Source organism: Podarcis raffonei, chromosome 9, assembly GCF_027172205.1.
Source record: "Podarcis raffonei isolate rPodRaf1 chromosome 9, rPodRaf1.pri, whole genome shotgun sequence".
In the NCBI taxonomy this organism is placed as follows: Eukaryota; Metazoa; Chordata; class Lepidosauria; order Squamata; family Lacertidae; genus Podarcis; species Podarcis raffonei.
The window spans coordinates 33,966,162-33,993,265 of record NC_070610.1 but is presented as its reverse complement, the minus strand read 5'-3'; the positions used below and the strand labels follow the sequence as shown (position 1 = coordinate 33,993,265).

The following is a 27,104-nucleotide window of genomic DNA, read 5'->3' as shown; positions in this document are numbered from 1 at the left end:
CAGCGGTTTAGTGAGTGGACCAGAGGGAAGCAGACCCTGGGTGTAAAAGCCGGCTGAACACAGGCCTCAGCCTCAGTTGATGGTGGATTTACCACCAACCCCAAGCTTTATGTGTAGGACTAGCTGGGGGTAAGTGGACAGTCCCTGTGTAAGACCTTGCTATGGAAGTCTTTGGTCACCATATTCAGAGCCAGGAAGAAGATAAATTGGGTTCATCTGGGGTTTTTGCTTCCCACATAGCAATTGTCACAACTTGATGGCGGATAAGGCATTGGGTTGGATCCTTAGTCTAGGTGGATGGGGGGTTGGGAGCCCCCGGCCTGGTCCAAGGAATCAAGGTATCTCGTTAAAGGGATCCAGCGGGAGGTGTTTCTGTCTGGCTGCCCAGATGGGGGCTGATGGGCCATAGCATCCTCAAAACGGTGCTCCCAATTTGATATACGTCATAGGACAACCCTTAACCTTGGTTTAACTCTGCCAAATAATCAAGCAGCAGACTGGTACACATCCAATGTCTGTGCCAAAACCTGACATCAGTAATCAATAAAGTTGTGGCCCGTTTAAATCTCAAGTGATTGTCCCGTGTTTATTGTAACATCACCTTGCCTTGGACCCACTGCCCATGGCTTCACTGTGCTTGGACCCGCAAAGGTTGTCTCAAATTCAAGTGAAGTCCTCCTGTTTGGTATTTTAGATGAAATACGTAAGGAAAGTTTTAAAATGTTAACACTGCTTGCATATTTGAACATTTTAAGTATTTTGCATCTACAGTGGTACCTCGGGTTACATACACTTCAGGTTACATACGCTTCAGGTTACAGACTCCGCTAACCCAGAAATAGTGCTTCAGGTTAAGAACTTTGCTTCAGGGTGAGAACAGAAATCGTGCTCTGGCGGTGCGGCGGCAGCAGGAGGTCCCATTAGCTAAAGTGGTGCTTCAGGTTAAGAACAGTTTCAGGTTAAGAACGGACCTCCGGAACGAATTAAGTACTTAACCCGAGGTACCACTGTACTATGTAGCTTTTTGAAATGTAATAGTCAAAAATACAGCTTTCTAAGAGGAAAAAAAGCAGTACAGGGTTATTATTTCCTACTGAAAAGGAAAATGAACTGAAGTCATTTCATTAAGTATTAATAAATGACAATTGGTTCCCTTTGTATAACAAAAATATCTTGTTCACATTAAGAAAACAAACATGTACCTGAGTTAAAAAAATTAAATGCCCATTACAGAATAACCAAGTTGATTTTAAAGTTTATTTTCTTTGCAGTAACTACACAGGCCACATACAAGGTTTCTGAACCATCAAATTCAGTAATATGATCCTTAAGTAGTTATTGATATTAATCCTTTACAAGCTTTCTTTAAAGAGAGAGTAACTTACAAAATGTCTTTTTTTAAATTTTAAAATATTAGGTAGTAGCAGCCTTGGCCCTGGCATTGCTCAGGAATTCTACGATCCTCCCCCCTCCCCTCATCAGTGCAGCTTTGAAATCAGTGGTTAAAATCAGTGCAGTTCAGAAAGGTTCAGTTTACCATATTGATTCAAAAAGGCATCCAATTGTACCCAAACACAGACGAGGCCCTGTTACTTGATCTCAGGAACCATCATGCAAAATTTGGTTATGATAGCTTAAGATACCTGCAGATGCATAGCAAACAGACAAACTGTCCCAAATATATGGTTTAATTCTGTATTTCACACCATGGCTTGAATCCACAGATGACCTGTGTTTTGCTTAGTGTCAAACTAACTCTGATAACTCCTTCCCCACCCTTTCCACACATGGGTGCTCCTGTTTTCCCCATGATTCACCCCTCAGTATGTCAAATTACCACCCAAAAGTTCACTATGTGAGCAAAACTCCTGTGATTTTTCAGTTTTCCAGGGCTGCAAATGGATTTTTTTCCTCCCTGCAAGCAATTAACATGGGGATGAGTGCTAAACTACATTCCACTAGATTTCTAGAAGTGGCTTTGACACTGTGTGAAAGACCTAGTGAAGTGTGGAAATTATCAGGGAAGGAAACATCAGGAGAATCGAATAAACTGCCATCTGAATGCAGCCTCATATTAAATTAAGAACTAAACTTCTAAAATTAAAAAATTAATATAAAAAATCATGTTTGATTTGTATCTAATTCCTCACACAAGGAATATTGGCAGCAATATTTAGAACTCAGATGTACCATTAGCATTGCTTTACAACTCAAAACAATTTCATTTCAGGAATGAAAACAGTCACAAATTAGAATTCCCTGTTTCAATGGGTGCTGTGTTGTATTCATGAAAATGAATTCCTCGCTTCGTTGTTATCTTCATAACTTGTCCATTTAGTGAATCATCTTCAAGGATTTGTATCAGTCCTTTGGCAATTAGTGTTGGTCTAAAAATGAATTTAAATGATAAGAATCAGATACTCTGTCAGAATAGGTCCCCTGTCTGCTGTTAACTAAGTCTATTCTTTAAATACAATCTGCCTCACAAGAGCATGTGAGCTTACAGAATGGTGATGGCAGTTCAGTGAAAGAGAACATGGGATGGGAGAGAGGAGAAAGGGTCTAACCCCCACCCCTGGCCCAGACTGTACTGCTAATAGCTGGCATGTTGTAGAGGCTCCTTAAGTAAAGTTGAGACCTGTCTGGTATGACCTACTGCTGGTTTTTTTGTCTGTTTTCTTTCTCTAAAACTTTGCTGATGCACTTTAAGTGCTTTGATAACAGGAAAACAGGAATATAGCTCTCTCCAGTATTATTAAATAATTTCTATTAGGCTGAATTGGCATCTGTCTACCTCGAAAGACCATGGAGTGTGTCTCTAGTGGCGAAGTAAAACGCTGGAGAATCACAGCACCCGCTGTGGCTGCAGTTTCCTGCTGCTTCCTGTGTTGGTTCCTGCTGCTTCCTGTGTTGTTTTTCCTGCATTACGCAGTAGCACGGTGACCTCCCCAGGGTGCAAGCCTGGGCAGTGTGTATGGAGATCTTGGGCTGCCCAGATGACAAGACCCACCCCCTTGCCGTCTCTGATGTGGCCCAAAGGAAAGAAGAGCTTGGCTGCAGGAGTTGCCAGAAGGAAGCGTACAAGACACCATCCAACCGTTTTAGGAACTCCACTCTGTATTTGTTTAGGGTTTACTCCTTAGCCTTTTCTTCTCCCGAAGTTGTCCTGCAAGGCGGTGGGTAATCTGACAAATACCATTGTGCCTACTTTACTTACTCCAATACGCCGTAGACTTCCATCATATCTTTGATCTTGTCAATGTATGCAACATATTGACCCATGTTTTCTTCCTTGTCTATTGACTGAAGAATTGGTGTGTTGACAAAAGCAGGACAGATGGTATTTATTCGTACACCATAGTTCGCTGCCTCAGAAGCCATCTACAGGAAAATGGCAGACATGTTAAGTGTTGGTGGTGTTGGGGAATCCAGTTGCTGATCACTTATAACAATAATTATCAGAGACTAGGAAGCATATTGTATGATCAACATTTGCCAATGCAATACATATTTAAGGCAGGTGTATGATAGTATTTATGTAACACTCAAATAAACTGACTACTGTCACAAAATATGTTTCTCAGAACTAGAACTAGCCCATCCTTTGTGGCTTTAGGTTTTCCCCAATTCAGATGCTTCTCTTAGCATTGCTGTCACTTTAACGAGCTGAAAGACATTCAGAAATCCTGGCAACCAGATTCTGAAGCAGCAAGATTAATTTTTATTTATAAAGCATAGTTACTTTGAATAGCTAAGATATTCAGATAATGCAGTTATTTTATAGATGAGAGGAGGGAAAATAGCAAGGTGAGTTTGTCATGTGGAAAATTATGAGAATTCTTCAGCTGCCCATACTCACGGCTATTGAACGTGTAAATCCAATTACCCCATGCTTTGAAGCACAGTACACTGGCTGGAATGCAACAGGCATAAGTCCTTTAACAATGGAAAGGAAAACAGTTACAAATATTTATTAAAATGAGCATCACTCCTGATAACTAATACTGAATGAAACTAAAAAGAATTGAGCCTGCATAAGTAAACATTTCTGGTTTTATATGTTTATTTTAAGGTTTTTACTGCAATAGAAGATGGGAAAGATGGGCGGTTATTTTTTTATACAACTTATTAATTGCTTTTCCAATTCATGTGGTATTCAAAGCAACACACAGAATAGTTTGAAAATGAACACTTCAGAAGTGATTTTAGGGCAGATATAAGGGCTGCTTTCCATCACAAACACAAGTCATGATTTTTCATAAAGTGGCTCATTCCACATGTGGGTGCTACCAAGGTCCACAAAACAGTGCCCTGAGCATGTGGCAAACAATTCACCATGGGGAGGGATCTGAAGGTCTAATTAAGAGTCGGATTAAGACAAAAAAAAAAAATTAAAAAAAATTTGAGGCTAATCCACATGCATAAAGTGAACCTTGTAAGATCCCATGTATCAGCCAAGTTCTTCCGTGGGATCCCTCCTGCACGTGTGGGATTCGTATAGTGGGCTTGTTCCATGACAATGCTCCATTGATCAACTGGGCAGCTACCACTTTAACATAAGGTTGCTTGGGAGAATTGTGGGGAACTTTAGATGGCATGCAGCCACCCCTGTCCCTGAGGATGGAGGTCCTGTGAAACATGCCTTCCCTCTTAGCGGTGTAACTGGCGCTGACATTGTTATCGTTTTGGCACCAGATCAAGACTTAATTATTTTCTCAGGCATTTTAAGGGTTTTGCTGTTTGACTCCGTCGCTGTTGTTTTGCTTTCAGCAACCTCTGTTTATTTTGATGTAGGGTTTTATTGTTTTAGCATTTTATTGTATGGTTTGTTTAAACTATGAACTAGACTCCACCTTGGTAGGTGAAGGGCAGCTTATAAATATTTCAAAATAAATAAATAAAATGGATACGATCTGTTTCTAAACATATGTATTTGCATTTCTGTAGTTGCATATGCTACAGTTAATATTTTTGGACATCAGAAAGTAAGACTTTAGACTATAGCTATACTTCGAAGGTATTTACAAATGGTTAAGTTCTGTCAGAGTCTTTCATTAAGTTCATGGATGCTAAGAAAATAAAAATGAGAAGTTTATTGTTCTTATGTGTTTGGCTGGAGCAAGAGCTATTCACTTCTCTGTGGTGTGTGCTATTATAGTTTCGGCATTTGGGTGGGTTTTGTTTTGTGTTTTGCTGGTATAACTTCCCATGTTTACTTGAACTGGAAATAATAATGTTTAATGAACACATAGTCATAGCACCCTCTACAAGAGACAGGAAGTTCATAGATAAGACAGATTACAAGTCCTTAACTTCTCATTGTTAGCACTGATGTTATACTGCATATTGAAAAGTGCAATTATTATTTAATTTGTTAGTAGCCCAAATCCATGAGTCTGTAGGTGACTTGCAAAAAAATTAAAATATAAAAAGTTTAAAACAACATCCATAAACAAATGACATTTTAAAATACAGTGATCTACTGTATTTTGAGCTCTCTCCTCCTATTTGGTTGATGGATGACACTAATGCTTTGACTTGGCAAATGCCACAACAGAACTTTGGAGAGCCAAAGGCACATTTTCATTGTGGAGAAATGCTTTCTTTCTTTCTTTCTTTCTTTCTTTCTTTCTTTCTTTCTTTCTTTCGTCAGGTGCTGGTGTGGTTGCTCGAGAGCAAAGAGGCAAGACTCCGACCTGTCTTTTCCAAGCTTTATTATAAGTGCAAACTATTTACAGTGAAGAGCATCGCAAGTTCATGTCTGGCTCACTCGCTAGCAGTAGCAGAATCTGGGAGTGGGCGGTCCTTATACCTCCTCCACCATAACAGTCGCATGACCCCCAACCTTCTCCTCCCTTCTCTGTGCCTAAACCTACTGCGCAGCATGGGTGCTGGCAAAGGGGTACTTCCCTCCCCTCCGGTTTGCTCAGGCTCGGTGTTGAGGCTCTCCCTAGCAAACCCTGCTCCCACCACTTCCCTCCACTGGAGGTGGGGCTTCCCTTCTTGCCAGAGGAGGAACTGCTTTGCAAGATTTTCGGAGGTTCCCTATAACACAACTGCCCTTCCACCTCTCGGCTCTGAGCTGATGGCAGTTCCCTGATTCACTCTTTCTTTCTTTCTTTCTTTCTTTCTTTCTTTCTTTCTTTCTTTCAGTTCATAACATTTATACACTGTTTGATCGTAAAAAAAAACCCCTCTCAAAGTGATAAACCCCCCTCTCAAAAAGATAAATCATTAAAATTGAGAGAGAAAATACAACCATCCTTTAAAGGCTTTAGTTTGTAGAAACAAAACTTCCCTGTGCCTTTCTTAACATTCCTGATGCATCAAATAAAACTTTTCTTTCACTCCATGGATTTGTGGTTCTTTAGTAGTGCTGGTTTTATTTTTTCTGATGTGACGCTGGTGTCAGTGAACTGGTGCAATGTTTCAGTTGTTGCTTATCTCATGAATTCTGCTCATATTGATCCAGAGCAGATTCCAAGGTGTAGTTAGCAGAGTAAAAAAACTTAAACATGTTGCAGGATTCCCAAAATATAGACCAGAGGCAATATTTCATCCAGCAGAGCTTTACTGCTACTGAAGGCAAATGAGCATAATGGTCATAAATCCAATACATTCAGGATTGGCACAGTCCATAAGAAATCCAGTTGCAGCAGACTTAACCTAAACTTACAATAACTTAGCACTTAGCATACTATATACAGACCACCACACCAGAATGAAAGAGAGATAGAAAGTGAAAACCATACTCCTTCTGGCCTATTATTATATAGTCAGTATCACCATGAGTGAAAGAGATAACAGAACCAGTTTAAACCAGCTGTTCAGCTTCTCTGAAGGAATAACCCAAACATATGGAACCTTCCACTTGTTTTTGGGAAGAATAGAAACTTAGTGGCAGCTAGAAACTTCCACCTTGTATCACACAGAGAAGCTTCCAGAACCTTCTTGAGTCAATTAGAATAGGAAAGATCGCTACACTTCAAACCAATTCTTTTTGTACCAAGGAATGCAAACTGACAGTTTTAAAGAAATTAATATAATCTCACTGGTCTTCATCCTAATGGAAATGCAAAAAATAGCCTTAAAATAAATAAGCTATATAAACTTCTTACCTGCTAGTGATGCTACATTAACAATAACTCCTCCATTATGTCCATTTTGAGTTTTCATGTGTTCTAAGCCAATATATGTTCCTCTGATCACTGAAATCTGGTACAGAGAACAAAAAGGAAGTGTCACACTTAAGTCTCTTCTCAGTCTGACATTAATCTGTTATAATCAGACTTTCAGTAAGTATATTCAACAAGTTTAAAATCACTGTGGTTGTTTCCCTTTGTATTCCTAAAACATATAAGTTATCTAGAAATAGATTATTCAGGCGTCAATACTTTGATCTGCCTCCTTTTTTACAATGCCCTTTACCTTCAGCTCTTATAAGTGGTCTTCTAGATTTCCTAGAAATTCTGATTAACGGCAAATGGACCTAGAGTCCTTCTAGGTGCCTGACAAATTAACTGTAGAACAACTTCACCCATGTCAAGGTACCATATTTATGAAGTCTGAAACCCTAAAAAAGGGAAGGGGAATTAAATCTGGCCACAGAGCCAGATCCAGAAGCGACCAACCCTCCATAGGTTGACAGGTAGGTCGCTTGGTCAGAATGCAGGATGACAGAAAAAAGCACCAGGTTCTAAAAGTGCCACATTCTGCCTGCAAAGGAAGAATTGGGAGTGTATTTAAATTACATTCCTGATTCTTCATTTGCAGCAGCCATGGCTTGAACTTTTCCACATCTGAGGATGGCTCAGCAAAAAAAACCTTATGGACCTAATAAGGCCTGCAAGCCCAAGAATCTTCAAAACTTATCATTTTCACTTCTGTGGAGAAGATACCTCTCCATGCTTGCTGTGAGAGTGGAAGGAAATTTTCACCTAAGTTGCACATGTGTGCAACCACTGCACACAGTTATTGCAGCAAGAAGTTGTGCATTGTGTGCAAAGGCTGCAAAAAGCAGAGCTTGCAAGCTTCCCCACCACCCCCTCTGCAGTTTTGAAACTCCTTGTCAGCTTCCCCTCTACAGTGAAGGGGCTTCTCCAATACTGTCACAGTTTCACTTTAAGCGAGAACTGTAGAAAGTACAACAGCTTGTTTAAAGGGTTATCTAGCTCAGAGGTTCCCAAACTATAGTTTACAGCACACTGGTGGTCTGCAGGCTTCATTCAGGTTGTCCGCATAGTCTGAAATGCATAGGTGGAATCTAGAGAACCCCCTTACTATACAGTACAGGCAAAACTAATGGAAGGGTTTCAAATTTCCAAGAATCACACAGCTATTGTGAACAACCTTTGCAGAACTAGGGCAGGAGCGGGGAGAAAGTTTGTAAATTCCACCATTACTCTTTACAATCTTTGATTGGTGGGTCAATAACATATATAATCAGTGCTTATTGTCCCATGCCTGGCAGTTGGATGGGGAAACTGTTGTGCGAGGGAGAAGTAAACACACATATACTGTATGCATGAACAGGTGTTTGGAAACTCCACTGCCACACAAGACATTTCACAGAATTTCCAATGCTATTCTGCACGATAAGAATGTAATAACAGGCTAGTGGCCCATCCAATTCAGCACCTATCCAGCTTCCCCCAACAGTGGAAACAGAGTACAGCCAGGTATTGATATCCTCCATGAATTTGTCCAGTCCTCTTTCAAAGCCATTACTGCCTCTTGTGGGACTGAATTCCATAGTTTAACTATTTGTTGTGTGAAGAGGTACTTGATACGATACGATAATCTTTATTGTCATTGTCCCATACAGAACAACGAAATTGAAAAAAACTACATAAGACATTCAGAAATCAACAGGCCTGCTATCCCAGCTATCCCAGCCTGGTTAACCCCCTAAAAACTCTAATACCCCATAATTAAATACAATATACTCCCACAGAGACTACCCTACACTGTGTTTAAAACCAAAATCTCATTTGGATAAAAACTGTTTCTCAGGCGGCTAGTCCTAGTCTTTAAAACCCTGTACCTTCTTCCAGAAGGCAGAAGCTGAAAGAGATCATTTCCAGGGTGCGTACTATCCTGCACTATCTCTGCAGCTTTCTTATGACACCTGGACTGTCTGTCCTGAAGGTTCCAACAGCCAGATTCAGTGGATTCCCACGAGTTCTAGTGTTATGATACACTTCACTTAGCAAAGACACCAGGGTATGCAGTACTGGTTAAATTGTGTCCTCCCTAAAAGAGGACCGGGTGAGACCTGGAGACCGACCTCCTGTGTTGTGGGTGGGTTGGATTGCTCAGCCACAACACCTGATTGGTAGGTCCCTCATTGCTGGGTTCAATCTGACCAATGGGGCACAGTCCAAACGGATCGAGGGACCTATATATACCCATGCACATGACCCAGAGCTTCCTCTTTCAGCTTGTGCATTCGGAACACCTGCCTACCTCTCCCTATTTTTAGGGCATTGTGCGATTGACCTTCCTATGCCGTCGTGTGTCGTCTGTTGTTGGGACAGGGGCACGGCAGGAATTTCCCCACTTGGCTGACTGGCTGTTGCCATTTGGGTTTCGCCTGCTGCGTAGCAAATAGTTACAACTTGTAAGGTTGTGGATAGGCACTGGTTCTGGTGATAGGGATGGGGGAGCGGTCTCACCATCCCTATGTGAAGGGAATTCCATTAAAGGAATCTAGGGACTCAGCTGGTTTGGTCAACCCCTGTGAGGGGGTTGTGCCCGTGCCTGAGTCCAGGGGGGCATCTGGGTGGTGAGCAGAGTCTGTTCCTGGCTTTTCACCATCCCAGGTGTTCACCCTTGGCTGACCTATGCTGGTGCCCTGGGTCAGCGCTGCCTACAAGGGTGCAAGGAGCTAGTCGAACCAGAGCCTATGCAACCACTCACCTTCTGTAATCAATAAAGTTGTAGCCTAAATTCTGCCAAAAACCAAAATTTGAGTCATGTGTGAATTTATTTAGGGGGGAGGTCTCTGGGTCTGAACACGCAAAAGGTACGTATTTTTCGCCCTATAGGACGCACTTTTCCCCCTCCAAAAATGAAGGGGAAATCTGGGTACGTCCTATGGGGCGAATGCAGGCTTTCGCTGAAGCTTGGAGAGCGAGAGGGGTCGATGCGCACTGACCCCTCTCGCTCCCCAGGCTTCAGGAAGACACCCGCAGCCTAGGCAGCCCTGTGGGAGTTCCCGCAGGGCTGTCTAGGCTGCGGATAGTAGCCTGCTTCCCGGAGCGCCGGGCACGCTGAAAGCAGAGCGCCCGGCGCTTCGGGAACACATCCGCAGCCTAGGCAGCCCTGCGGGAGGTCCCGCAGGGATGTCTAGGCTGCGGATAGCAGCCTGCTTCCCGAAGCGTCGGGCGCCCTGAAAGCAGAGCGCCCGGCACTTCGGGAACACATCCGCAGCATGGGGAGCCCTGCAGGAGTTCCCCGCAGGGCTCCCCACGCTGCGGATAGCAGCCTGCCGCCCGGCAGGCGGGGCACCCTGAAGCAGAGCGCCCCCCGCGCCGACAGACACCCGCAGCGTGGGGAGCCCTGCAGGAGTTCCCCACAGGGCTCCCCACGCTGCGGATAGCAGCCTGCCGCCCGGCAGGCGGGGCGCCCTGAAGCAGAGCGCCCCTCGCGCCGGGCAGACATCGGCCAGCCTCACAAGCTTGGGGGACAGCAGGGACGTGCAGCACTGCCATCCCGCTGTTCCTCGACCTGGTTCGGTTTCCCGACCTGCTTTTGGGGGGAAAATAAAGGGGAAAAAATTTCCTTTATTTCCCCCCAAAAAAACTAGGTGCGTCCTATGGGACGGAGCGTCCTATGGGATGAAAAATATGGTAATCATAATGTTATGCACAGCATATCTTCTCTCTGATGTCTGTTCTGGGTACTCATTTGCTTTGAGCATTATGAAGAACTAGTAACAGGAAGAATAATAAGTGACTCGGATTTCCTTGTTCATCACATCTGGATTGTCTACATGCCCCGCCCCCTGGCCCTGGATCTTGTACTCATCCAAAGCAAGTCTTTCAAATGCTCTCCACTTCTCAACCAGGACATAACTGACTTCCCCAATAGTTCTTTTCAGTTGCATAATTGTTATTTTTTCTGGCAGCTTCTAGTCCTGCAAGTATGAATATGACTATCCCATTTACCACCAGACCTGTCTCACTCATCATGACGCAAGCAAAATTATGAAGAAGAAGAAGCGCATCATGTCAACTTCCTCTTATGTCATCCAGTTTCGAAGAGGAAAATCAAGAGATGTGGGTAACCTCCCATATGTAACCCTTCATCAGTCCTAGAACTCAAGTAAATACCCTCTGTCTCAATATCACTCTCTAGGCACATCCCCCCATTAATAGATTTTTCTCCCATACCCTTTCATTTGTCAAGCATATTGCTACCATATTTCTTCATTGTGAACATTATGAACATCTGCACACTTTTCAACACAAATGTTTGTTAAAAGCCTTAGTAGCTTATGCTAATTTTGTACGTAGTAGCATTTAGACACCAGCTTATTCTATGTGTCATTTGCCTGATAGTTCTACAACAAACAGCACACATTTGCTAATCTTTACACTAGTAATAACCAGTGATCAATTCACAACTAAGGGTAGATCCATTTAAACTGAAGTTCTTTCAACTTTCCTTAATTTGGGTAGAAAATATTTGAGTACTAAAGTTCCCACTGAAGGGCAAGATCCCCTCCCCATTAATTTTTAATAGAACCTGGAATTTAAAAGTCAGTGGTTTGTTATTTATTTGTTATATTATTTGTATTTGTATTATATTATTTTATTTGTTATTTTATTTGTTATATTATTTTAATATAGTTTTACTCTCTTGCTATAAAAATATTCAAAGTAGCAAACAAAATACAAAAGTTAATGCTATATATCCCAAATTATCAATTAATATCACAATGAAGCTATAAAAATCAAGACTGAGTCATGCAGCAGCAGAGTCATTTAAAAGGCAATATTTTGCTCTCTCTCAGCAAAGTCATTTAAAAGGCAATATTTTGCTCTCTCTTACCAACTTTATTTTAAATCCTGCATGAGAAAGTTCTGTGTCAGGATGATTTTTGTGAGATGCGACAGGACAATATGTCTTGTTAGCCAATTTTTGCCTTTAGTATGTGTGTGTAAGGAGTTTACATAAGGGAACTAATAGATGTATAAAAGGGAACAATTATTGTTTTGGTCTACCAGTTAATTGAATAAAAACGTGCCTGAACAAACCACATGCAACCAAAATTCGCCTTCTTTAAAATGCCTTTGAGCATTTCCATTTCTTACTGACAGCAGATTTGGCTTATGCATTGCTTTTTTAAAAAAATGCAATCAGTTGCATAGAGCAGGCATAGGCAAACTTGGCCCTCCAGATGTTTTGGGACTACAACTCCCATCATCCCTAGCTAACAGGACCAGTGGTCAAGGATGATGGGAGTTGTAGTCCCAAAACATCTGGAGGGCCAAGTTTGCCTATGCCTGGCATAGAGATTCACCAAAGGACAGAAATACATAAAAAGTTGTGGAAGTCACTGCCTTGATCCTGAAAATAGCAGGCATATAATCATCACTGCAAAGTGTAAATCACTTCACTGTTTAGCTGTTACTAATTAACAGTTCATATAATGTATATGTTGTCTGGGGTGTTAGGGGAGGAGTGGTACCTCTGGTGGGAGACACAAGCTCCTTTTTGGCTTCTAGAAACTGTCAGCATGTGACAGTGGCCATACCTGGGAAATGGCTTTGACTGGCTGGCTAAACCAGGTGAGGGTAGCTGATGGGTCTCAAATGGTTAGTTATGGGCTTCTGGCAGATTGAGTGGACAAGACTAATAGTGGGTCCAATGGTCAAGAAGGCTGTTTCAGCACGCACTGTAGAGGAAAATGAGGGGCAGATGGGGCTTGCTACCCTAGCAAAGTAGCTCATTAAGGATAAGGAATACCCTGATCCATAATCTCTGATGCCTTGCAGCTATGCTGTTTCCTGATAAGGGCTTTGGGTGTAAACTCCAGGGAAAATCTGTACCTGCTGCCTTGCAGGATATCTTTGGGAAAAGAAAAGACTAAGGAGTAAGACCTACACAAATCTGGAATGGAGTCTTAAGACAGTTGATGGTGCCTTGTACATCTCTTTCTGACAACACCTGCAGCCAAGCTGGTGCCAAACATATTGCTCTGCTTTCCTTTGGACCACATTAGCAAGGCCAAGGGGGGAGGATCATCTGGGCAGCCCAGGACCTTCATATACCTCCCAGGCTTGTACCCCAGGGAGGTCATGTTGGTACTGCTTATGCAGTGATTTGACTTCACCACCAACAGTACTGTATACTGAGCTGCCTTATGCTGCGATAAACCACTAGTCCATCTGAACCAGAACTAACTTGACCAGCAACAGTCTCCAAGGTACCAGACGGAGGTGTTTACTAGACTTTTAAAATCTTTGAAACTGAACATGCCAAAGACTCAACCTGCTTCTGTGTTCTATGTGCCATGAATCTATGGCCTTTTCCAATCTTTTAGGCGATTAAGCTACTTCATTATGAGATTTAAGAATGGAATCCTAACCATGCTTACTACGGACTTACTTTTCACACTTTAAATGAGAAATCAGATACTGTATAAGACTTTCAGTGTAAGCCTGTTTCCCTGATAGGACATTCTAATGCCAATTATATAAGGTGTGTTCACAAGTTACATTCAACGAATGTAAAATTTGTGTACACAGATAGTTGAGCTCCACACTCTGTATGTGTGTAGAGACAGCTTATACGTGTGATCAGTGCAACATGTGAACAAGCCTGCACTAACATTGTTGCTGTTATGAAATATGCTCAAATGAAGCTCTCGATCATTTTGAGCAATCTGTTTTCACATGTTATGTTTTATTCTGCATTTTCTTGTACTACCCTAGGGGACATCAAAACACCATTCTTTGTTACCTTTCTCCTTCTTTTCAAAAGCTCATTGTGGTCTTAAGGCCAACACCCTCTCCTTTATTTGTTTTAGTTTATAGAGTTTTGTACTGTGCTGGTTATTGCCTTTGTACTTTAAACTAGGACAATGACCTTGTTTAGGTCCTGCTTTTCATTTGAATTGTGCTTTACATATTGAGGCAATATCAAAAGTAAATAAGTATGCAATCATTCCTGGAGACCAGCCAGGTTTCAGCAGAGTACTGTGACACAATGCTCACAGCGCTGGATCTATCTGCCAGTATTTTTTCATCACTATACCCAGCCATTGAGATGTAGTTTAGTTTGTCATACTAAAATAGCAGTACAAGCAATGGTTACAAGTAAATGAAGCTGCAATTTAACTTTGTCTTGTAAGAAATGTAGCGTACTAAAAGACAGAATTTAGCATTGTATTATTGCTTCAGGTGCACTTTTACATACAGTGGTACCTCAGGTTACATACGCTTCAGGTTACAGACTCCGCTAACCCAGAAATAGTGCTTCAGGTTAAGAACTTTGCTTCAGGATGAGAACAGAAATTGTGCTTCTGTGGCGCAGAAGCAGCAGGAGGCCCCATTAACTAAAGTGGTGCTTCAGGTTAAAAACAGTTTCAGGTTAAGAACGGACCTCCGGAACGAATTAAGTACTTAACCCGAGGTACCACTGTAGTTATTAGACCACTAAGCCAAGTGTGAACTTCTTTCTGGCCACAATTCTGTGTATGCATACTTGGAAGGAAGTGCCACTGGAAGTAAGTACAGTGGTACCTCAGGTTACAGACGCTTCAGGTTACAGACTCCGCTAACCCAGAAATAGTACCTCAGGTTAAAAACTTTGCTTCAGGATAAGAACAGAAATCACTTGGTAGCAGGGTAGTGGCAATGGAAGGCCCCATTAGCTTAAGTGGTACCTCAGGTTAAGAACAGTTTCAGGTTAAGAACGGACCTCCAGAACGAATTAAGTTCTTAACCCGAGGTACCACTGTAAACATACACACTATGTTCCTCATCCTCACTGTAACACGGGTTCTGTACAGTACGATCATCTCCATAGTATTTCAAATCCCACTACGTTCGGTGGGACTTAGTCCAGAGTAACTGCGTACAGGACAACAATCTTAAAACTGTTAGTGGCCATCAATCCTATCTGTTCTCATAAGGAGCTATCACTATATGAATAGTGATATAGAAGAGATTAGCTTCCATGTGGCTTGCATTACCTGGCCTGAAAGCCAAGGAACATCTGACCCTATCACAATTTGATTTTGATATGGTATGAGGAATTCAAATATTCTAGCAGTACCAAAAAAAAAGTATATCAGTCAACTTAAACAATTAAAAAACCCTTGTAATCTGATAATACAATTGTCATATGTAAATGTCTACATAATAAATGAATGAATGAAGGAATAACATTAGCAATTTCTGGTGCATACTAGATCTCTTCCTATATATTCTCCCACCATGGATTAGAGTATCAAAGATTAATGCATGCCAATAGTCATACACTGATTCAGAGAAAACTGAACTAGATGATATGGGATGATATAGCCAGCTTTGGTTTAGGACGGAAGAATATGTAGTGGATTTGATTTAGGGCTGAAGAATAGATAGAGGACAGGCAGAATCTGATACACAGGTACTCAGTACTGCTTGTGTCTAGGGACCAATAAACGTTAGGGCTAAGCAAAATCTGACTTTTCCCTCCTCAAGGGCTATATTAAAAGCTGCAGTTCTAGAATAGTCTACATTAGACAGATACAGTATGTGAGAATTAGGAAAGCTTGACTTAGGATGCAGGGATCAAACAGAGTTTATGGATTCTGGTTCGGGGGACATGCAGGAATATACATTGATGTATATTTAAGTAAGAGCCTTTTAAAAACCTGGGTTCAAGGAAAGTTAGCAGTTCTAAGTAATGTCTTGAATAAATGCTACACATGCTTGGTTGGCAGTATGTCCCGGTGACTCTAGGACTTACTTCTATGTTAAGATGTATAGGATCAACATGTATAGTTAGTTATTATGCACTTCTAAAACAGTCAATATAAAGCATACATATGTATGTATGTATGTATGTATGTATGTATCCTAAATACAGATCATATTCTTCAATTTAGAGGTTTTACAGATATATATTTTTAAATGGAAATATTTAATGTATGAATTAAGCTTACCAAGTTAACTTGGACTGTGATTTCCCAGTTTTTTTCATTATTCACTCCAGCGTTGTTAACCACAATATCCAGCTTTCCAAAATGTTCAAATGCCTTCTTAAAAGCATCTGCAAGTAAATAGGGGTTAGAGTGAAAAGATAATTTTTCATTATTTCCATACAATTCATCATTCTAGAATGATGGCAACAACACGATCTAAAGTATGAATTTTGCTTAAATGTGAATACAAAGAATTTTAACTCATCTATAGTGCTTCCTTTCTTCATAAAGTATATTTGTATTGTATGATAACATTTTATCAATTGAATGGATAAATTGATTCAGCCACTCGATGTTGGTGTGTTAGTCTTGCTTGTTCCTTGGTAACATAAAAGTTTTTGTAGGGCTGTTTAGGTAGGAGGCGGAGGAATGGCCTCCCTGAATCTGGCTTTGTGTTTTGTTTCAGAGCAAAGCATTAGGTAACCCTAGTGTCTGCAAAGATGAAAAACTGAATTAGTAAAGGGGTTCCTGGTGCTCATGATAGGATTTGTTTCCATGTGAACAGTAGGAACCTCATGCAGATTCCAATGTGTTTAAGTAAATATGAATACAGAATTATCATCAGAGGATGGTAATTATACAGGTTAATCCTTTAAGAACAAAATGATATGATTTGGTTTTTTTAAATGTATAGACATAATTTGTAATACAATCACAGACCAAGGAAATAATTAATTGAGCAAAAATTGACCGGTTCTTGATATCTCCTTTCTAAAGCTGTTACTAAAGATCTATCTCCCCCATAGCTCTCCAGGGTCCATGATAATTAATAGACAAATATTTGCACCAAGAGTCCACAAACTGCTTCATTCCTAGATATTGTCAACTCATCCCCTTAAGTCCCATAACCTAGAAGTGATTTAGCTTTACCACCAGCCATAGTTGTGCAATCCTGCCAGGTTGACAGAAGAAGAGTTTGGATTTGATATCCTGCTTTATCACTACCCTAAGGAGTCTCAAAGTGGCTAATAATCTCCTTTCTCTTCCTCCCCCACAACAAACACTCTGTGAAGTGAGTGAGGCTGAGAGACTTCAGACAAGTGTGACTAGCCCAAGGTCACCCAGCAGCTGCATGTGGAAGAGCGGGGAATCGAACCCGGTTCACCAGATTATGAGTCCACTGCTCCTAACCACTACATTACAGTGGCTACACCACAGTGTATGCTTCTGTGTTTTTTATCTTGCCTTTAGAGATAGCTCTCCCTATTAGGAAGTGTCCCCCCCCCCCCGTTAGCATTGCAATCAGCTACTTTGTGTAGACTCAGTTATTTTACTTAAAATGGATTATAACTGGGGCAATGCATTACTGCTACTAGACACAGGAGCTACCTAGTTTAGCATCCTGTTCTCACAGTGGCTAATCACTTGCCAATGGGAAGTCCAAAAGCAGAACCCGAGCAGAACTATGCTCTTCTGACCTGAAATTTCCAGCAAATTGCATTTGTGAGCATACGGTCTCCAACAGTGGAGGCAGAAAATAGCAAATATGGTAATGGTAAAATATTGGTCTAATGAAAACCATACGGTTTATAATTTGCACTATATGAATAATGATTTAAATTTGTTGCATTTTTATTGAATGAAAATTAAATTGGAAGGAAAAAAACAGTCATTGGCACATACACAAAGTAGGATATTCATCAAAATACTAGAATAGCAGGATTCTTTTCAGTTAATGGGAGGGTTTTGGTACAGTCACACTTTCTTATAAGAAAGTGCTTTTTCATAAAGTGCATAGGTTAAAACTATGGAATTTGATCCCACAAAAAGTAGATGGCCATTAACTTGGATGGCTTTAAAAGAGACTGGAGGATAAGGTTTTCAACAGCTATTACAATTTATAAGTCCTTACAAACCATCTCCCACCAAATCTTTCTGCTCTATTGTTTTTCTGAGGTAAGTACCTGTTTTCTTTTCTTTTTTTAAAAAAGTGGTGATCCCATAACCACACATTCCTGTTCAGAAAATGGTATCAGGAAGACTAATACAGCTAATAAAGAGTTATAACAAAAAACAAAATTCAGACAGAATCTTTCATGAAAAGTCTCTTGGTCCAAGTGTTTAGGGCTTCTGTGTTACTTATTTGGACTGCTGAACAAATGTGTGAAATAACAACTTGTATTAAATACTATCAGTTGCTGAAATGTTCTCTGCACTGAGCAAAGTCCCATTGTAGCCATTTAGAATTCAGCTTCCTTCTATGTAAATATGCATAAGATTACAGCACAGATCTCTAAACTCCCAACAAGTCTCAATTCCTCCAGACACTAAGAGCAGCCTTCCAATCTGCACTGTAAATTGCTTTTTAAATTTGGGGACACTAAAAGAATGTTAGTTATGCATAAATGGAAGTGCTATCTTTAATGCTAAACTATACTATTGGGCTTATTTCAATACCAAGTAGCTGTTTTGAAATAAATGTTTTCTTCTCTCTTCCCTGCATATGACAATTGGCTTTCAATTTCATTTTTTTTTATAACGCTTATTTCAATATCTAATGTCATGGACTAGGTGGTAATGTTCTGTATTAAAGTTTAAGAATAAAACAAAACACGGTACTGTACTTGTAAAACAGTTTTTCACATATTGGGTTCATACAAATATCACAAAATATCCTGTAATTTATTTTTCTTTGTAATATGTCAACTAATTCAATCTAGGAAACACATTGCTGATGTTTCACATTTGTAGATTTCCTACACATTTATAAATCCTGGTTGGATATTGGCTTTCTTCACCAAAGCCTAACCTGCACAGATTTTGTATCTATAACACATTTTCTTCCCCTGACTCTGACAGGATAAACAGCAGGGGACACCCACACCCCTTTTCTTCTTTACCTTTTAGTTTTTCTTCACTTGAAACATCACAAGAAATAAATATAGTCCTCTGTGCTTCAAACTGCTTGTCAAAGGCATCTTTGCTTGCTTTTCCTCGTTCCACATTCTGATCCACAAGTGCTACCTGAGTGAAAAGGATAATGACAATAAGATTATGAGAGATAAGAAAGAATGATTATGTTCTTCATAGGGAGAAGGGAAGATCTGTTTTAGAGGGTGATAAGAAGGCTGACTATCTAGGCAGCACCAGATTTTGGGTAGTACAGGTGGTTCCCTTCAGAGAGGGCACCAAATTGAGATGATCCATAATTGAGAAGATCCATTTGGGGGCGCCAAATTTTGGCCTTGCACAGTGTGCCATATTATGAAAAATTACCAAAGTCTGCCCCTTAGCATTACATAAGATAATGTGTGAAGAAATTATGTTTACATGATATTCAGTATACAATGTATATACTAGACATAACACTGCACATAAAGTTCATGCATGATCCAGCTAACAAGCACCTTATATCCCGTTCAAAGGGAAGATTAAGCTTGTGCTTCCATCTTTCCTAATTAAGTCAATAGGCATTTAAAGTGTTTAATATTTGCCGGATGCTTCGTATGTCTAACAGTGCAATACAATGGATGTTTACGCAGAAGTAAATGGCACTATGTCAGATGGGACTCGCTTCCTAGTAAGCATCTTTGAGTGCATGTGCAAAACAACTTGCCAGGTAGTAAGACACCTTCTGTTTCAACTTTTAAACACCAGCTGAAAACTTATTATTATTATTATTATTATTGTATCAGGCTTATGCAGGCAATTAAGACTCTTATCTTTTCACAATAGATAGTTGGCTTCTGATTTTAATTTTAATTTTTATTAAATAGCTTTTAATACAGAATTGCTGCAAACTACTGTATGGGAAATGCACCCAGAAGACAAAATGTATGAGAGAAATTAGTGATCTGACATGGTTAACCTTCCTGCCTCTATTCCTTCCCACTCCCTTGCTTGTGTTAAGCTTTTTGATGGTATGAGAACAGTCTTTAATGTCCTGAGAGAGATGGGAGCCCCACACAGTTGCCTTCATCAGCTGTGGAGGATATGCTGGGTACCTTCTTTGATGTTGGACATAGTTTTGAGAAAGTGAGGCATTGGGAGGGGATGGCTAATGGATGATCGGCACATGGCCAGTCTGGCAAGCCAGAGTCTGGCAATGCTATCTATAAAATCGGATGGTTTGGGCAGAGTTTCTTTGAAGCTGGTGCACAGACTGATTGGCCGCAGGGCCCTGCAAACCGAGGCTACCTGGGAGACTCTCTTCCAAGCGGCAGATTGAACTGCTTGCTTGGTATGTATACATCGCTTGCTGTTTTAGAATAAAATCTTTAATCTTCTCACTCACTTGCATATTTTGTATTACTTCTCAATCTCATTTTAAAAGAACCACCTTGCCTCTGGCAATAATAATAATAATAATAATAATAATAATAATAATAATAATAATAATAATAATAAATTTATACCCCGCCCATCTGGCTGTGTTTCCCCAGCCACTCTGGGCGGCTTCCAGCAAAATATTAAAATACAAGAATTCTTCAAATATTAAAAGCTTTCCTGGCAAGACAGCTACTCTGATTCTTTTTAATGAATAGCAGTATATCATATCTGATAACTAAAGAATAAAAACAAAACAAAATAAGGCCCATTGAATTCAAAGGGACTTCTTTCTGAGTTACTAGGAATAGATCTGACCTTTGAGTGTATGTATGGCTAAGGTTTTGTCTCTATAGTGACGGCTAAGCAAACGCATACATACGTGTATGCAAACAGAGATGCACACGTATACTGCGTAAATACACGTGTCTGTAGCATTTGTAAGTATCATTTTGAATACAGACACAGTGGATACATTTGAGCACGTAAATGTATGTATTTTGCACATACGCAGCGTACTTTGAAACACACACTCTCACACACAGGAGCTTCACAGCCCACAGCAAACGCGGGAGGAAGACCAATAGCTTCGCGGGAGCCACGGCGCGCACGCAGAGGAGGAGCCCGGTTGGTCGCTGCGCCCTCGAAGCTAGGCGCCCTGCGGAGGCGACGCGGAGAAGGCGCGAGCCCAGATGCCCCCCACTTCCTTACCTTGCAGCCCTTCTCCAGCAAGGCTCGGGCGAAGGCGTTCCCGATGCCCTGCGCTGCCCCCGTGACCAGAGCCACTTTGTCTTTCAGGTGCATTCCGGCGGCCCGCGGGAGCGCTCTCCCCCAGTGCCCTGCCTCTGTCTCTGGCCGCCCTTCCTCAGGCAACTGGGGATTGATTTATTACTCGCTCCTCGTTTTTAATCTCCCCACAGCCTCGAGGGTTCCCCCCCTCTTCTTCTCCCCCCTTCCCCTCCCTCCCTCGCTCCCTCCTCTCTTTTCTTTTTTCGAAGGAGGCGGGAACGAGGGAAGTGGTGAAGTCGGAGACACGAATACGCACGAGCGCGCCGAAGGAGCCCAACTTGGTTGTCACCTGCCCCGGAGTTGCCACCCGCCCTTTGTCCCTCCCCTCCTCCACCTCCAGCCGCCGCTGGCGCTTCCCCTTCGGGAGGGACTGTCGGCGGCGCGGACGGGAGCCGTCGGCTGCTCTGTCCCTGGGTCTGGTTTCGGACAGAGCGCGGCCACCAGCGCCTCAGGCAGCCCTGGAGATAAAGGGCGAACCGAGCTGCTCTGGCGAGAGAAACGAACCCCCCTCACCCCCCCACTCCTCCGCATCTCGTTCCTTCTTACCGCCTCCTCTTGATAAGCAAATTAGAGAGATATATATTTATTTTTCCAGGCTGTCTTCATTTCTGTTCGACAGCCTCCCGCGAAAACAAGCAACTTCTCTCTGGAGAGGGACTTTCCCTCCCTCCCTCCTCCTCCTCCCTTCCTTTCTTTGGCAACCCCTGAAGCCAGGCACGTTTTCCTTGTCCCAATTTGCAGGATAAGGGCAGGGCGAAGAATTGCAACTACCGAAGAAACAAAAGATCCTCGATCAGGATAGGGAGGAGGGGCAGGGCAGCTTTTCCTCAGAGACCATCCGTATGGGTGGGTGTGCCCCTGTAAGCAAATATTATTGCTGCCATAGCTTTCTTCACCTTTGTAAGCCTTGGTCTACAGGGGAGGGTTGGGGGAAGAGTATCCAGCACCCGCTGCTTTCCTTGTAGGTGTCTGATCCTTTCGTTTTCAGCATCCCCCAATTGTGGGGCAATGATCGATCAATCAATGATAGAGTTGGAAGGGGTCCTGAGGGTCATCTAGCCCAACCCCGTGCAATGCAGGAATTTTTTGCTCAATGTGGGGGTCCTGACCCTGAGATTAAGAGTCTCTTGCTCTACCAACTGTGCTATCCCAGTTTATAATTTCTAACGTTGTACCTATGAATTCACTAGACACAATCGTTATGCTGGGGTGAAATTAGGCTTCATGGGCCTTTGTTATCATTTTAAACCTTTCTTTCCAAATAGATTTCTATATGTGGGATATATCTAGTCATTATTTCTGAGAGCAGTTCTTGTTTACCAGGCCAATCAGAGAATGTGACAGTTGTGATTAAGGTTCTTAAGGGTTAAAACTCTATGTTTTGATCTCAGATGCATAACCATTGTAGTGGATAGGTAAAGGTAAAGGACCCCTGGACGGTTAAGTCCAGTCAAAGGCAACTATGAGGTTGTGGTGTTCATCTCACTTTCAGGCCAAGGGAGCCGGTGTTTGTCCATAGACAGCTTTCTGGGTCATGTGGCCAGCATGACTAAACCGCTTTTGGTGCAATGGCGACACCATGACAGAAGCCAGAGTGCATGGAAACACCGTTTACTTTCCTGCCACAGCAATACCTATTTATCTACTTGCACTGGCATGCTTTTGAACTGCTAGGTTGGCAGAAGCTGGGACAGAGCAAAGGCAGCTCACCCTATTGTGGGGATTCGAGCCGCTAACCTTCTGATCGGCAAGCCCAAGAGGCTCAGCTGCTTAGACCACAGTGCCACTGGTAGGTAGATACAGAACAGGTGTTGTAGGCACAGACCCCCTTGCATCTTGAAGCCTTTATAAAGAGTACATTTTGCATTGCAGCTGTTACAGAGCCTAGATGAGAGCATGGCAGGTGACACAATGAAAGAAACCAAGTGTGTGCCTCTTTTTTTAAAAAGCCATAAATACAGCAGTTCTGAAGACAATATTCACATGAGGACTGCAAATATATAGGTGCACACAATATAGATGCACATCTAGTGTTGCTTAAGAGCTTAATAACACAAATGAAAAAAATATTTCAGGATTTCTCCTACCCAATGCTGTCTGCCCCCTCCCCTCAAAAAATTCGTCAAAGCTGCTCCTGAGGATTGTGGGGACACCTCTGGAACAACATGGGATACGACAATAGAGGGCTGTAATGAGTGGATGTTTGGATTGGATTCTTCGCCTTGTGCTAGCAGGAAAGGTTATGCTAGTTCAAATCCACCATGTGATACAACTCTATATTCTGTTGTGATAAATGGGGAGAATAAGAACACATATTTTGTAAGCGATGGTTGCATCTAACAATGGAATACTTAAATATAAAAGTTTGTAACTGGATAACGCAATGAGGCAAGAGCTAAATTGTATTGCAGGAGGCACATAAAGTATGCAGAGCATTAACCCAGAAAAAAAATGACCAGAAAAAAATTATTAAAATGTTGAATACCTCATGTTGTCAAAGCAACATGAAATGTTACAGATTCTTTTTACAGCCCTTGAATTTTCACTGGCTTTGGCCTGTTTCATTGTATATTCATGGAGTAAACATGTCCAATAGGATTCAAATGAGGAAAGGAAAGATAGATAGATAGATAGATAGATAGATAGATAGATAGATTCTTTATTGTCATTACACACGTGCAACATTGCACAAGTGCAACGAAATTGGATGCCATCCCTTAAAAACAACAAAAGCAAAACAACAACAACAACCAACAAACCACATTCCAGCCACACCCACACCCATCAATCTCCCAGGTCACACTATCGAGTTACAGCATTCAAAAGGGCCACAGCTCTCGGGTAAAAACTGTTTTTCAGTCTATTTGTCCTTGACTTGATGTTTCTATATCTCCTGCCAGAAGGCAGTAGTGCAAACAGACTGTATCCCGGGTGAGATGAATCCTGCAGGATGTTGTTTGCTTTCCTAAGACAACGGGAACCGTACAATTCTTCCAAAGATGGGAGAGGTTGACCAATAATCCTTTGTGCTGTGGTTATGACCTTCTGGAGCACCTTCCTCTCCCTAGCTGTACAACTGGAGAACCAAGCACAAATACAGTATGTAAGAATGCTCTCTATGGAGCCTCGGTAGAAGGACACCAGCAGTCTCTCACTCAGATTGTTCTTCTTTAAAAGTCTGAGGAAATAAATTCTCTGCTGGGCCTTCTTCACCAGAGCAGTGGTATTTGCGCTCCAAGTCATGCCCTGATCGATAGTTACTCCCAAAAACCTGAATTCCGCCACCCTCTCCACCCGTTCCCCATTGATATGCAAGGGCTGAATGTCCGCCTTTTTTTTCCTGTAATCCACCACTAATTCCTTGGTCTTAGCCGTATTAAGAGCCAGATTGTTCTCTCCACACCAAACACAGAGCCGCTCCACCTCGTCCCGATAGGCGGACTCATCCCCTCCTGAAATGAGCCCTACCACCGTAGTGTCATCAGCAAACTTGATGATTTTGTTGCTGGAATAGGTGGCTGTACAGTCATACGTATAGAGAGCATAGAGCAGGGGACTCAACACACAACCCTGTGGTGAGCCGGTGTTAAGGCTAAGGGCTGTGGACATATGTGACCCTACTCTAACCCTCTGAGAACGTTCTGACAAAAAATCCAAAACCCAGAGACAGGTGGAGTTGGAGAGTCCAATCGCCTCTAGCTTGGACACCAGTCTATGGGGGAGGATAGTGTTAAAAGCTGAGCTAAAGTCCACAAACAGCAGCCTCACATAACTCCCCGGCTGCTCCAGATGGGACAGAGCAGCATGGAGAGTGGTGGTGATAGCGTCCTCTGTGGATCTATTTGCCCTGTATGCAAACTGGAAAGTGAGGAAAGAGAAAATTGGATTTCCAGATTGTATATTTTTAGGGTGGGAAATAGGAGCACCTATATGATATTAAACTGCCTGCCCTCAAAAGAAAAGCAGGATTTCATTAACCCCTTTTCTTTCAATTTTCAAGTTTATAAATCAGCTGTTGAATTCCTTTATTAATTGTTGTAGCATTTGTATTCTACCTTTTTGTCTAAAGAGCTCAAGGTGGTTTACATGGTTCTCCTGCTCCTCCTTATTTAATCCTCACAAAATCCCTGTGAAGTAGGGTAGGTTGAGAGGTAGTGATTGGCTCAAAGTCACCTAGTGAGTTTATCCTGCTCTCATGGTTTGGCCAGGTCAATAATTATGTTTTAATGTGATGTAAAAGATTCTGATCTCCTCAGGCTGTGCTGAAAAAGGAGGAGAGTGCATGAGCTTGACGCTTATTTTTTGTAACAGTAAACCATGTGTTACATCTGAAAAGGCTTATTTTTGTAACAGTAAACCATGTGTTACATCTGAAAAGTCCAATGTTTCATTTTTCCTTGAAAAGATGCTGGGAAACAGATCTTTCTTTGTGAATGACCATCAGATCCCCTGCCTTTAGAAATACCACTTGTTGTTGTTGAATGGCTGCAATAAGAAATACAATGATTTTCTTAAGAAATAGATTTATTTTCATGTCTTGGTCTACTGGCACAACTACAGAAAAAGGTTGAACAAAAGTTGGGAACATTTTTAAAGTGAAACATATTATGATGAATTAGTGCAAGCCCTGTTTCTTGACGTTCAACAAAAGAGCATGCCTAATGTGTTTGTGCTGAACTGATTTAGAACCTGCAGGAGCAAAAAGTTACCTTTAGGGAAAGCATTTCTTCCTGGACAGATTAGCTGCAAAATATGGCATCAAACTTCAGAAAGTATGAGCAGAAGGCAGACAGAAAAGCGGCTCTGTTTGAGAGGCTGAAAATTATACTCCTAAGGCCTATTATGGACAAAGTAATGTGTGGGAGTCTGTTACTGGAGAACATGTGGAGTTTAAATGCAATCAAATTTTGTCTGCAGGATATGAATTAAAATTTGAAGATAAACTGGGAAACACATAAAAGTGCTTGAACGAAGTAATTTTGCGATCAGATAACTCAGAAGAGGTGTGTAGTGTGGTTGCAGATGTGCACAGGGTTCATCTCAGGAAACTTTTGTGTCTGTGTAGCTGTGCTGTCTTTTTTTAAAAATAGGGTCAGTAGAAAAGGAAAAATGTCCTCATGCGCCCTACTGCCAATTTGACCAAATGTTCTGTATTTCTTCGGAAACGTGGAATTGCAGCTTCAAAGGCCCACATTAGTTGGAGAATTACAGAGCACAGGGAACGCTTTGCCCATGGAAAGCAATTTCAACACAAACATATGTAGAAATGGTAGAGCAGGTTGATGTGATGCTAAATGTTGTTTCCATGCTTGTTTGCAAAAACATGTTATAAATAAGTCCACACGTAGGGTGTGGAAATGATATACGAATACCTTTAGGCACAGTGTAATGCTTCCTGTGGCAGAGCCAAAGGCACAGCTGCCAACAATACCATATGTACAGCCAAGCACAAGTTCTCCTTCCAGCCAACTTTGCAGTGCAAATGGAAGTGTATTTGTGAGAGTGCAGAGTGCCAAGCAGCTCATCTTGGTGAATTTTGACAAATTCTCCAGACATGTCACTTGGATCAGAGAACGGGGGAGAGAATGCAAAGAAGAATCCAAAGAGCATAGTAACAGATTACAGCAAGAGCTCTGCAGGGACACTCTTAATGGAGAAGCCCAACACAGGGGGTAGTGTTGATTGTTATGAAGCACTTTGACATTTCAGATGTTGCTACATGTAGATGCTCTTGTGGTAAAGAATTCTTATAATACCACAAGCAATTCCTGCCAGTATGTAAGGCAGGGAAAGGGAAACAAAGACAAGCTGAAATACAATTGAGTATTTTCACATCCCCTCTTCTCAGCAA

The 27,104-nt window shown here is 41.7% G+C and overlaps 1 protein-coding gene across 2 annotated transcripts; it reads right to left on the bottom strand.

Annotated features, from left to right (window-relative positions):
- Positions 1-1,243: 1,243 nt before the first annotated feature.
- On the bottom strand, positions 1,244-21,694 carry HPGD (15-hydroxyprostaglandin dehydrogenase). Of its 2 annotated transcripts, none has more exons than XM_053402818.1 (7): positions 21,543-21,694; positions 19,039-19,162; positions 16,160-16,266; positions 7,119-7,215; positions 3,860-3,936; positions 3,218-3,381; positions 1,244-2,387 (listed from the first exon to the last, which is right to left on the bottom strand). In XM_053402818.1, the coding sequence occupies exons 4-7, from the start codon at positions 7,174-7,176 to the stop codon at positions 2,243-2,245; spliced, it is 444 nt and encodes a 147-aa protein (XP_053258793.1). In that variant the 5' UTR covers positions 7,177-7,215; positions 16,160-16,266; positions 19,039-19,162; positions 21,543-21,694; the 3' UTR covers positions 1,244-2,242. The 2 variants fall into 2 exon arrangements, with proteins under 2 accessions (XP_053258793.1, XP_053258792.1); XM_053402817.1 differs by lacking the exon at positions 21,543-21,694 and adding an exon at positions 21,176-21,402.
- Positions 21,695-27,104: the final 5,410 nt, after the last annotated feature.